General features: G+C 50.1%; 1 protein-coding gene across 11 annotated transcripts in view; it reads right to left on the bottom strand.

Annotated features, from left to right (window-relative positions):
* Positions 1-12,934, bottom strand: part of Mink1 (misshapen like kinase 1) — a 56,976-nt gene that overhangs the window by 10,046 nt on the left and 33,996 nt on the right. For all 11 annotated transcript variants that reach the window (XM_038328595.2, XM_038328589.2, XM_038328598.2 and 8 more), the window contains exons 2-13: positions 10,270-10,335; positions 8,604-8,660; positions 8,396-8,521; positions 5,659-5,769; positions 5,292-5,382; positions 4,770-4,900; positions 4,339-4,393; positions 4,108-4,186; positions 3,688-3,863; positions 3,246-3,315; positions 2,308-2,524; positions 115-231 (exon numbers count right to left, since the gene is read on the bottom strand). In XM_038328595.2, the coding sequence (XP_038184523.1) occupies positions 115-231; positions 2,308-2,524; positions 3,246-3,315; positions 3,688-3,863; positions 4,108-4,186; positions 4,339-4,393; positions 4,770-4,900; positions 5,292-5,382; positions 5,659-5,769; positions 8,396-8,521; positions 8,604-8,660; positions 10,270-10,335 (1,296 nt within the window). The remainder of the gene's footprint in view (positions 1-114; positions 232-2,307; positions 2,525-3,245; positions 3,316-3,687; positions 3,864-4,107; positions 4,187-4,338; positions 4,394-4,769; positions 4,901-5,291; positions 5,383-5,658; positions 5,770-8,395; positions 8,522-8,603; positions 8,661-10,269; positions 10,336-12,934) is intronic.

Genomic DNA, 12,934 nt, shown 5'->3' on the forward strand with positions numbered 1-12,934 from the left:
AGGGACAGGGCACCGAGGAGCAAGGAAGGCAGGCAGCAGGAGCACGGGCAGGGGCAGGGGCAGGGGAAGGGAAGGTGTGGAGGCGGGTGTCTGTGTGTGCACTGGTGCCAATACCTGTTCCCGCTCTGCCTGCCGCCTCTCCTCCTCTCGCCGCAGGGCCTGCATATCTTCCAACCGCCGCTGCTGCTCCTTCTCCTGCAGCTTCCGCTGCTCCCGCTCTCGCCGCTGTTGCTGTAGACCAAAGAGGTGATGTGTCTTATGGACCGTAACAGATGCTCGCCCAGCACAGTCCTGGAAGGGTTACCATCCATGGAGAGCAGGGCAGGTGTTTGTTAGAGATGGTGGAGAAAAAAGCCTTAACACTTCCAAGCATGTATCCCGAGCCCTGTACCAGAGCTGCACACCTGGCCCCAAGAGCTGGGTGTGAGGAGAACAGTCTGTTGGAAGTAGCTGTGGGCATGGGGCTAGACAGAGGCTGCTGCGCCTGGAGCGGGCGGGTGCGAGGACATTTTTGTCTTCCCACTGAAGTGCTGTGCTGGCTAATTTTATGTTAACCTGACACAAGCTAGAGTCATTTGAGAACAGGAACCCTGAACTGAGAAAATGCCCCCACCAGATCAGTGGGGCATTTTCTTGCTTAACGACTGATGTGGGAGGGCCCAGTTCACTGTGGGCGGTGCCTCTCCTAGACTGGGGGTCCTGGGTGCTATAAGGAAACAGGACAAGCAAGCCATGGGGTACAAGCCGGTAAACAGTGTTCCTCTCAGTGTCTTTATCAGTTCCTGCCTTGAGTTCCTACCCTGACTTCCAATGATGAACTTTAATGTAGATGTGTAAGCAAAATAAAGCCTTTTCCTGCCAAGTGGCTTTTGGTCACGGTGTGTTATCACAGAAGATGAAACCCCAAGACAACCACCTACCAACAACAACAAAAACAAGTGTCGAGAACACCAACCCCCTAACATGCTCCTTGTACCCCAAATCTGACTTTGTCTTGATCTCTAAGTGATAGATGTTAATGATAACCTTTGGCCAACAGGGGGCACCAAGTGTCTGTGCTTAGAAAAGCAACCTTTGAATCTGAGGAACCACCTTCACAAATCAGTTGCCCAGGACATTTTTTGGAACATTCTTTCTGGCCAGTGTCTGTCCCCATTCCAAACAAGACCAACCATGAAATGAGCAAGACCAGGCCTCTGGGCACACAGAAGCACTCCTCCTGTGGTGAGGCTGCTGGCCAGGCCTCTGTCACTTGCTACCGGCTGCTATTACAGAGAAGAGCAGAGAGTCTTCATCGAGTTTTCTTACAAATTTCTTCCTACTCAGCAAGAACAGAGGCCTACTCTGAGGAACGGTGGACAGTGGAGATGCTGCAGCTATGCTTCTGAGGCAATATTTTTTGTTGTTGAGTTACAAATTTTGAAAAAAATGCAGATTTCTTATTTTCCATCATGCACCAATAATAAGTACATTTAGATACACAGACACCGCACACAAAATTGTTATTTTGTTACTAGAAATCACACCCAAGAGACTCATGTATGACAGGCTCTGCTACTGAGCTGTATCCCCAGACTCAACCCTTTTTTTGAGACAAGGCCTCACCTTGACTGGACTGGCCTCAGAATTTCTCATCTTCCTGCCTCCTCCTTCAGAGTGCTGGATTATAAGTGTATAAGGCTGCACCCAGTTTTCTATGGTGCTGGGGATTGGCAAGCTCTCTATCAGTTGAGTTACACAGCTTTTTTGGTTGTTTGGGGGTTTTGAAGACTAGGCTGGTCTGGAAATACTCATCTTCCCACCTCTACCTCCTAAATGGTGGTGGGGGTGGAGAAAAGGACAAAGCAACCACACCTAACTGTAATATTTTAATGAGTAATATAATAGAAAACTGTACTTAAACATAAGATTCTCTTCAATTAAAATGAATTTCCTCTACCTACCTTCAATCAGTCAAAAACAATTTATAGAAAAACAAAACAAAACAAAACAAAAAATAATCAGAAGAACGAGAAGAGTCTTCCCAGCTTTTCTGTTTGGAGCTGATCGGCTGCACTAACAAATGGGCACAGACTGAAGCTGGCCAAGACTGACGGTCTACGGAGCTGGACAGCTCTATCGTGGCAATAGCTGTCACTTTGACAGGATGCTGATGTCACAATCATCCACACTAGGCTGGGCAGGGGACCAGCACCTGGAGACTGAGCCTCTAGTAACAGTGGAGAGTTTTTCTTTCCATGAAGGCTGAAAAGGGCCAGGCAAAGCCTGTCTTACTCCTCGTTTTTCCTCCTGTCCTGGTGGACCCACCTCCTCCACACGCCGCCGCTCTTCCTTCTGCTCCTCTATGCGGCGCTGCCGCTGGTGCAGCAGGTGTTTGATGTGTGCCTCAGGGTCTCGCTGCTGCTGCTGCTGCAACTGCTGCTGCTGCTGCTGCTTTAAAGCCTCAGAGTTGCTCTTATTCTCCTGCTGGAGTCGGAGGAATTCTCGGCGGAGTGTGGACTCCCCAGGCACATTCATGATGGAGCTGGATGATTGTGGCAAAGGCATACGGAGGTCAGAACATGCTGGTGGTCTTTCTTCCCTGGGCAGCCTGCCTGAGTGCCTCCAACTGTACTGGACACCCTGCCAATGGGCAATCCCAAGGGCCATGGATTTGTCTTCTCTTCTGTCCCTCTTTCCTGTTTGAGACAGGGCCTGAATTATGTAGCCCAGACTGGTCTGGAACTTGCTATCCTCCTGCTTCAGCCTCTCAAATGCTAGGATTAGAGGTACGTATCCTTGTCCCTGGCTAAACAGTGTTTACTGTTATTTCAAAGATTCCAGCCCATACCTTTGTCAGGCCTAAATCAACCTCTTCACCATCCATTCACTTCACTCTTCCCTCATACAGGGACTCCATCTGCTATTTTTTCAGTTACATCATTTATTATGTATGTGCACACATGCTTGTAAGCAGCCCATGTGTGTATGTCTCAGTGAACCACAGCATTCAAATGGAGGTCAGAGGACAACTTAGAAGAATCCTCTCCCTTTAACATGTGGATCCCAGCAACTAAACTCAGGTCATCAAGCTTAAGGCAGGTGCTTCTGCCTGCTGAGCCAATTCACCAACCCAGGGACTCAGTTTATACAAGCTTCTATCTTTTATGTGCTATTACGTAGGAGTCCCCAAAGCCAAGGATCATTGTTGTCCCCTCAGACAATACCACAGACCCCAACCTCCCACCTCTACCCACCAAACCCACCTCGGCTCGCCTTCCTCTCCATGGCTGTCGTCCTCCTCCTCGCTGCCACTGTACTCATATTCCGTCTCCTCTGCAAAGGGAAGACCCTGAGGCTTTTCCACCCAGAGCTCCAGACTCCACCCCGGGTAAGGAAACTTCAGCTGGGAATATCGTTTCGGTCTATGTGCACAGCCCATCACGAGGTATCTCCCCAACAGGTTCATATGCTCACACCAGCACAGGCTTGGAATGAGTTTTCTGTGAGGACATCACATAGCCGTCCTCACCTACAAGGCTGACTTGAGACAAGTGGAAAAGGCCCTGGGGTTACAAGTTTGGGAGAGGGCTCCTTGGGCCTTGGGAGAGCTGGGATAAGGGAAGGGAGAGCAAAGGCAAGAGCTAGAAAGGAGACAGGGCAGAGACACACCCAAATCCCCTGCTCCTGAGCCATCCATCCACTGACCTTTCTCACCCCGCTTCTTCCGGGAGCGGTCAATGTGGTCCTTGAGCTGGATGCGGACCTGCCGCTCTGTGGGCTGGTCTCGGATGAAGGGAAACTTGAGTAACTGTTCAGTTGGTGGGCGGCTCAAGTAAGTCTTGATGAGACACGTATCGATAAAGTCAGTGAACTTCTTAGACCTGGAAACAGTAGTGGCTCACATTGGGAGGGCCCCTTTGGAAGGGCAGTCACAGGAGAAGGCGGGCCATTTATCTCTAAATCGTCTTTTCTTTCCTGGCTTTCCAAATGCCAATCCCAGTTGCTGCCTACAGTCCCCACACCTCTTCCATGGTGTACCCCAAAGCCTGAGCACAAGTATTAGGGTGAGGGTGGCCCTACCTGAACCTTCACTGTCAGACTGACTGAAAACACTCACAGACATACCATTTCTTTGACTTGAGTCTTGGGGGAGGGTTCCGAGGGATGAGGAAGAGAGCCCGCATGGGGTGCATGTCACATAGAGCTGGGACAAGGAAGAGACACTATCAATCCTGCTTCATGGAGAGGCCAAGGAATCCCTCCCTCAACATGACTTCCGAAGTCCACCTCCTCCCGATACCACTTCCTTGCCCTCCCTTCTGTCCCATCCTACTCCAAGGCAAAGCCAGCACTTACGGGGGGCTCCCTCTGCCATTTCGATGGCTGTGATTCCTAGAGACCAAATGTCACTCTAAAGAAGGGAAAGATGAGACAAGGATGAATCGTTCCTGACAATATTGCATAACTCCCTTCACCCAGCACCCATACAAACCTACCATAGCCTCACCCCTTCCCGAGATCCCCTTCTTCCAAATCATTCCACCTTCTCATATAAACAGTTACTGCCATAACACACTGGATTTTTAATTTAGTTTATTTATAATAGGGTCTTGCTAGGAAGCCCTCGAGGACCTAAAACTGCAACCCTCCAGGCCTGGCTTCCCGGCCTGGCCACAAGCCGTGAGAAGTTTCTGTCCCTTCACTGCTCACGTGTCACTGCGCCCAGACTTTTAATCCATCCGCTATCCCCGCCTTACTTCCCGAGCTCCTGCTTCTCCCTTTCATACCCTGTAGTCGTAGGTGGCATCAGGGTTCTCATCGCAGGCAATGACTTCTGGGGCCATCCAGTATGGGGTCCCAATGAAAGTGTTCCGCCTGCCCACAGTGCGATCCAGCTGAGCACTCACCCCAAAATCCACTATGAGATATGAAGAAGGGGTCAGCATGCAAAGCCCCTCTACTCTTGGGTTTTATAGCACACGGCATGCTCTCATGTGCCTGGACTGAAGCAGCGGAGGTCTAGATCCTACTCAGAAACCTCTACATCCTCTTCAGGATGGCATCGCAGGCAGAAGGGAACTCAGTGCCCTGTCTCCACAGAAGGGTGCGGAGTAGCTGCGCCCTGGCGGGCAGCAGGTGAAAGGCTTCTTGGAATTTTCAGCAGGAGGCAGACATCTTGGTGTTGGGAGAAAGGGACAGGGAAGAGACCCCCTTGGCACAAATGCAATTGGACCTAAGCCAGACATTTGAGGAAGGCGACCCTGTTCCCAGGCTTGATGGCAAAAGGGCCTCAGAAGGACCCACAGTACCTAGCTTGACTTCAGCATTCTCTGTCAGCAGCACATTCTGTCCCTTGATGTCTCGGTGGATCACCTTGTGGGCATGGAGATGAGCGAGACCCTGGGACAAGAGTGGGGAGAAAGAGCCACAGTGTTGGGGGGGTGAAGAGAGCATGGAGGTACAGAGATTGAGGGCAAGTTAGCTGCTGGTCCTCACTTCAGAGCGAGGCTAAATGTACAGACCAAACCCACCCACAGCTCAAGTGCAGGCAGAGCTGAGGTGTGTGTGAGACTTCATAGTGGCTAGCTGCCTCCCTCAGTGGGATGACCAATGCCCATGAAGAAGCTCTCGCCAGGGTGGCATGGGGAAGGACTAGTGAAGGGGCTTCACGCTCACCCTGAGAATCTCCCTGCAGATGTAGGCAATGCAATCCTCCTTCAGTGCATTCCCTTTCGTGTTCTTTACCAGGTCAGTCACCGAGCCAGCACCACAGAACTCCATCACCAACTGTGGTCCCAGGTCCAAGGAAACAGTCAGGAAGAAAAACATGTCAGACAAGGCCTCTGCCCCCAGCCAGGCCCCTGGAGGAAGCCAGAGGTTTGGAGACCAGAAGTGGGATGAGTCAAACAGCAGGACTAGATGACCTTTAGAGCCACGGGACTTCTTGAGGTCAGGGAGAAAGGGGCACTCAAGTGGGGAAGAACTGGTAGTGAGGAGTGAAGGACCCCACACTGTCAGCACAATGATGCAGCTGATCACTTTCCTTCAGGAGTCCAGTACTTTGATCACACCCTCCCTAGAATCCCACATGGGCTGAGAACTACTGCTCGGGAGCAGGGACTGGCAACAACAGGGAGCCAAAGAAGGTCGGGTTTTTGTTTGCTTTTAAATTTATTTTTGTTTTGTTTTGAGACAGGTCTCACAATGTAGGTCTAGCTGAAACTCACAGTATAGACAAGACCCTGAGATCCACATGCCTCTGCTTTCTGAGTGTTAGGATTAAAGGCATGTGCCACTACACAACTCTGTAAGTTACTTTTGTGTCTATATGGAGTGCTAGGGATGAAACTCAAGGTGCTGGGCAAGCACCTACCAGTGAGCTATACCCATCCTGAATCAATGGTTAATGGACATACCTCCCCTACGTGTGTGTGTGTGTGTGTGTGTGTGTGTGTGTGTGTGTGTGTGTGTGTAGAACTTCATCAAGTTAGACCAGCTGACCCAATATGCTCCCAGGGATCAGCCTGTCTGTCTTCCGTTTACCATCATTGGGATTACAAACATCCCCTGCCATGATCAGCTATTTATGTGTAATCTTAGGATTGAAGCTCAGGTCCTTACACTTGAATGGCAAGTGCTCCACCAACTGAGCTATCTCCTCAGCGTGTTTTCACTATACTTAATGATTAGGGGAAAAAACTAAAACCAAACCCTCCCCCCCACAAAAGTTCCGAGTCCTTATAGACACATGAGAATAACACTAAATTTTAGTGACCTAAATGTAAATTTGAGGATTCAGACACACTCAGGTTTGGTTCTATTTGAGCGAGGGTCTTTCTATGTATGATCCTCCTGCCCTCAGCTTCCTGAGTGCTCGAACTATAGTGCGAGCCATTATGCTCAGCTAGCTGTGCTCATTTGTTTCTGTACTGTCAATTGCTTTCACAGAGTGTCAGCAGAACTGAGCAAACATGCCCAACAAAGCCTAAAGCACTTACTATTTGGACCTTTACAAAAAAGCTCAACATCCTTGATTCAGAGGTAAGAAGGCTGAATCTGCTAGGGAAGTTCATGGGGTCCCACTAGGTGTGCTGCTGGAGGGAACTCAGGAGCAATTTCTTCCAACCGTCTTCACTAAAGTTGACGTCTAATTCAGGAAAAGGCTGGTTGGGACTGGTGTGTTTGCTATGCTATCAAAGTAATTTTCATGTGCCCCACCACTGAGAGAGCACGGTGGGTGGAGAAGAAGCCCAGTACCCTACACACTAACAAGAAGAGTGGCTACTATTGCTTAGCTGCCAATCTTCAGTGCTTTCCCACTATACACAGCATGGTGCACTGTATATGTCCCCCCAAATCCTTGGAGCCATGACTCATGCTCAACTTTGCATACAGAAGATGCTTATTAAACAGCTAAAGTCTACCTGACTTCCAGCATGTTCTCCAAAACTCCCAATAACCACAGTGATGCCTCTTGCCGCTGTCCCCTCAGCTTATGGGCCCAGCACCACAATGGGTAAATCTGTGGCATCCGTGTCCAAGTCAGGGAGCAAATGACTCCTAGGAACGGTCTGGGTCAGGAGGTTTTTGAGTAGGCTTTGGTTCAAATCATTACCCAGTACTGTGTACTGCCAGGATGGGCCTGAATCCTGTTGCTGTGCACAGATACTTTGATTTGATGGCTCTCCCAAAATTGTGCTCAAAGACACAAAGAACTTTTTTTTTAAAAGACTTATTTGTGATGTATACATGTTCTGTCTGTATGTCTGCCTGCATGGCAGAAGAGGGCACCAGATCTCATTATAGATGGTTGTGGGTCATCATGTGGTTGCTAGAACTTGAACTCAGGAGCTTCGGAAGAGCAGCCAGTGCTTTTAACCTCTGAGCCATCTCTCCAGCCCTACAAAGAACTTAAGAACTAAGCTACTGCCAGGTAGTAGTGGTGCAGGCCTTTAATCCCAGCACTCGGGAGGCAGAGGCAGGCGGATCTCTGGTCTACAAGAGCTAGTTCCAGGACAGGCTCCAAAGCCACAGAGAAACCCTGTCTCGAAAAACTGAAGAAAAAAAAAAAAAAGAGAGAAAAACCAAAGAACTAAGTGCCGCTCACCCCCACCCCCATCTTTTGGCTATGACCAAGATTCTATATTCTATTGCTTACTGATTAAGAAGTGCTTACTAACTAGTCAGAGTGAAGTGTCTGGTGGAGGAGCCAAACACTAGGATCCCTGTCACTAAACACACAAGGGAACAAGACACTGGGCAGAGGAGACTGAAAAGCAGAGTCCTTAGTGAGTCATGATGTTCCTGTGACCCACAATGAAGGCAGGGATGTCAGAATACATACTGGCCTTGAGTCCCACAAGAGCCGCCTAAAGCAGAAGGACTTGGAAAGGGCAGGAAGGGCATTTCTTACCCAGAGCTGGTCATCGTTCCCAGGAGGGCTCTTCTTGATAAAGGCCCCATAGTAGGTGGCAATATTACGATGGTGAGAGTACTTCTTTAACATGTTGATTTCCTGTTTGATCTCTTCTTCCTCATCCTAGGCATAAGGGGGAAGGTAAGGCCTGAGCCTACAGTCCCTTTTCGATGCCAGCCCTTCCCTTCCCAACCCCATTCCCTACCTCTGTGACATCCATGACCTTAATGGCAGCCAGCTGCCCAGTCTTGACATGCCGACCCTGCAAGAAATCCAAGTACAGAGGGTGTGGAGGGTCAGGGTACATGTTCACTTAGTAAAATAATGGAGAGAGACTGAGTTTGGAAAAAGCCATCTCTTAGCATTTTTCTACTTTTAGATGTGCCCTTCATGGGATTTAGATGCCTTGCTTTACAATGCAGAAGGTAGAAGGGAGGCTCCTGAGCCATCACAGCTAACATCCAACTGCCCAGACATTTCCAGGCTGTAGAGATAAAGTTCAGCAAAGACGAAGGCTCTACTATACAACACCTGAAGTGCAGGACAGAGCCCCTGTTCTGTGCTGGCCTCCTTAGCAGGGACTTCTTCTACACTGAAAGTTAAAGTAAAGAAACTTCCATATCCTAATGAAGGCTGGAAAGGGGCTAATCCTCACCTTCATCTATGTAAGATACAAGGTCTGGTGCTTTCCTGGTCTAGCCACTCTGGATAGTGGGCCTTTCCCTGGATCAGCCTCATGCCCAAGGCGTTTTATGTTATCAGGGAAAGAGTGTAGGGAACGCAGGGACACAAAAGGGCCAGCTGAGTGTGCCAGACCTACAGTCACCAGTTTAAAGGTGGGACCCTTCAGTGTGTTTGTGCCACAGTCTTCTCTACCTCAGCTCCAACTCCACCCCACCCACCCTTTTGAAATCCCTTGTTAAGAACCGTTAATGGCTTGGACAACAAAGTCCCAGGCTTCCTGAGAAGAGCAGGATGGGACAGCAGCTGTTCATGGGAAGGACACAGGCATTGCCACCTGCGTCCTGTCTTCAGCAGCCACCCATGACCCCAAGCACAGAAAAGCACAGCTATCTATCTATATGGACACGACTCAGCAGGAGCTGTGCACTGTCTGTTCCCCCAAAGCCCAGGCTTGCAAAGCGAAAGGGGTACATGAAAGGCTGGCAGTCCCAGGGGCCAGGAGACGCAGAGAGGCAGGGCCCCTGTGGAAATGTCTGTCAGGAGCTGTGCCTTGAGCCGAGGAAGTAGACTAAATGTTCTGGGGAGAGCACCCACCCTAAACATCCCCTTCATTATGGAGACATTTCATATATGTGCGGAGGCCTGGCCACTTGAGAGGGCTGAGCTGGCCAAGCTGAAAAGCTAATCAGGAGCAGAGGAAATGCCACTTCTGTGGGAAGAGAAACAGCTCAAAAGCAAGAGGCTTGAGCTCTGGCTGCCTCCCTGCTGCAAGCAGCTGCAGGAGGTCAAGAAAGCAGCTTCCTCTGCAGGCCACCAGTAAGGTCCTATCAGCCCCAGGCCTCCTTGTGGTCTTGGAAGGTGTCATCTCACACTTCTGGCATGAACTGTGAATTTCCAGGTGAGCCCTCACACCCATGTCCCCATGTGCTCTTCCTGCTTCCTATCCCACAACCATCGGCTGCATCCTGGTTCCTGCCACACCCAGGAGCATGTCTACACTCAGAGAGGATGTCTCCCTTCTTTCTATTGCTGCTCTCTCTGTGGTCTGTTCTTTCTTCCCCGAGGGGTTCCCAGCCTCTGTCATCTCCTGTAGCTTCCCTCAGACTGCAGGACCCAGGACCCACTTCCTCTGTTACTCTAAAGAGGCCCCACTGGTTTGAGGGTTGCATGTCTGTCTCATGTCTCACCTTGTACACCTGTCCATAGGTTCCATTGCCAACCACCTCCACCAGCTCAAAGATTCCTGCAGGGTCCTGGGAGGAGGGAGGAGAACAAAATGTTATCACTTCAACAAGGACTGGAGGGGAAGGGTCAATCAGGACATGAGTGGCAGGGGAGACTATCACTTAGCAGACTGCAGGAGGGTCGGAGTTAATGTTGTATGAGAAGAGTCAGAGGGGGAACACGGAAGTCACAGCCCAGGTGGAGACATGCTCTTCATTCTTAACTCACTGGCCAACTCGGAATCTGTTTCCAGCAGCAGTAAACAGACTCCTGGGTGATCTAAACTTTTAGTGAGGTAATGTTCACAAAGTACCAGGACCCAGGCTGGCAGCGTGTGCCAATAAGAGTTTATTATTGCTGATATTACTTTAAAGGCAGAGGTGAGGGGCTGGAGAGATGGCTCAGCAGTTCAGAGCACTGGCTACTCTTTCAGAGGGCTGGGTTCAATTCCCAGCACCCACATGGAAGCTCACAACTGTCTGTAACTCTAGTTCTAGGGGATCAAACACCCTCACATAGACATATATGTAGGCAAAACATCAATACATACTAAATAAAAATAAATTAATTTAAAAGGGTGGGGGGTGGCAGAGATGAGCCATGACAGGACCACCCTTTGGTTTCCCCTCCCTAGTCTTCTTAAAATCAGGGCCTCTGGCTAGTACATAAAGTGTTCGGGGCATGTGAAGGATCTCCACAAAAGGAGAACAGGCCTCTTATTGCTGGACTGAATTCTGCCTGTCCTCCTTTTCTGAGCCACACAGTGCCAGGAGAGGGCCCACGGGCTGAACAAAGCTTCCAAAGATGCCCCTCCTCCTGCTGGTTCACAGCAGGCAGCCTGGTCTCTGACATATCTGCCATCCTACCCTAAGGCCACCCACACCCTCCTGGCAGGACTGCCCCCACAATCCTGCAGAAAAGGCAGGTCTGTTCCAATCCCTGCAGGGAGGGACCAACAGTGAAGACGCCACCATGGAATCAACTCTCCAGGCAACATGGGAAGTCTCTGTTGATTATCCTAACATGCCCCTCTTGCTGATCTTAAGAACCAATATAGCGTTTCTGAAAATAAAAACTGTTGCACTGAAGGACTCTATAGGGAGAGGGTCTGGGCATGGTGGAGACCAGGAGACCACAGTCCAAGGCTCTTTAGGAATATATACACCACACTTTGTCCATTTTCTCAAAGAGGAAGTGGAGAGCAGAAACACACCCTGGCTCCCTCACAGCAGGGATCACAAGGCATTGTGACTGCGCATTTACTTGCTGGGAAACTCCCTCATGGAAGTACCTGAGTTCTTGCTCTCCAAATCTGTCCCGTCTCAGCCAGACCTGGCACTCAGCAGCCTGAGACCATGTTCCCCATCTTCCCCAAGAGCATCTCACAGCAATGGAGAGGACTCCTCCTAGCCCTTGATTACAGACCTCATGTCTAGTTAGTTACCAAAAAGTATCTGTGTGGGTGAGGGTGCATGCATGCCATGATGCCTGTGTGGAGGGACGGCAGAGACAACTCAGACCATCGTCCTCTCCTTCTACCTTGCTTGACATAGGCCTCTTGTTCACTGCTGAGCAAGTGCAAACTTGTGGGGCTCTGTTCTGTCTATCCTGTGCGTCCTGGGGAACAGAACTCAGGTTATCAGGCTTGGCAGCAGCACCTTTACCTGATGAGCCATGTCACTAGCCCAGGCTCTAAAACATCCTTAACAGGTCTGAGAAATCAACAAGACTCAAGGCAATAGGAGCATGGCTGCCATGTGTTGGGGACGGGGACCAATAAAAAGGGCTGCCTGACCCTGATGGCCACAAGGAACATGAAGCTGTGTTGTCTAGCTGTAGTTCTAGACGTGGAGGCCCAAAGAGAACACAGTTCCCGGAGGATCCTCCTGAGAGGAGCTCATCAGTCCTCAGGCTTCGGGGAAGCTGGCTTTGGGGAAGTTTCCTTAACTCCAACTTCAGTTCTTTCAGCAGAGGGAGGCAGAAAAGTAGATCGGTGGGTGTGGTTTTTCCGAATATGACGGCTTGCTACAGGCACAGTGATATGTCACCATGAGTTCAATTCAACACAAAAATGGTTTAATTTTATAATCAAAATTCTCAATCTGCCTTTTTTCATGTATTTAGGTGCTGATGAATGAGGTCATCTGAGGGCAGACCCATGCACTCAGACACAGATTCAGTGCATTCCAGTTCTGCTTTCTGACCCCCTCTGCAGGAAAGGATGATTCAGAGGATGGGAGGGAGACTGTGGTAGCATACTGGCCACAGCACCTGGCCCCACTAATCAGCTGCAGCACCTTTTTCACTAACCCCCCACTTGACTTCATGCTCTGTAGCTCCTCCCCTGTGCTGGTCACCCGGTCCTTTCTCTGCCATGTCCTTGGTCTACTCTCAATTCTGCTGGCTGCCACTTCAGACCCATCTGTTCTGCCCTCTCTCCTACAGATCCTCCCTCCCCATCCCTCCCTTTAGCCCCTGCACACTTTTATCTTCCTTAACTCTGAGCCCTCTTTTCTGCATGATTCCCCACTGCTTGAAGACAGTCCGACCTCGGTGTGCCCATCATGAGTCAGCCAGTAAGCACTTTGAGTGCCTCCATCCCATCTGCCTTGCATGGGCTGAGCTCTG

Source organism: Arvicola amphibius, chromosome 4 (assembly GCF_903992535.2).
Source record: "Arvicola amphibius chromosome 4, mArvAmp1.2, whole genome shotgun sequence".
In the NCBI taxonomy this organism is placed as follows: Eukaryota; Metazoa; Chordata; class Mammalia; order Rodentia; family Cricetidae; genus Arvicola; species Arvicola amphibius.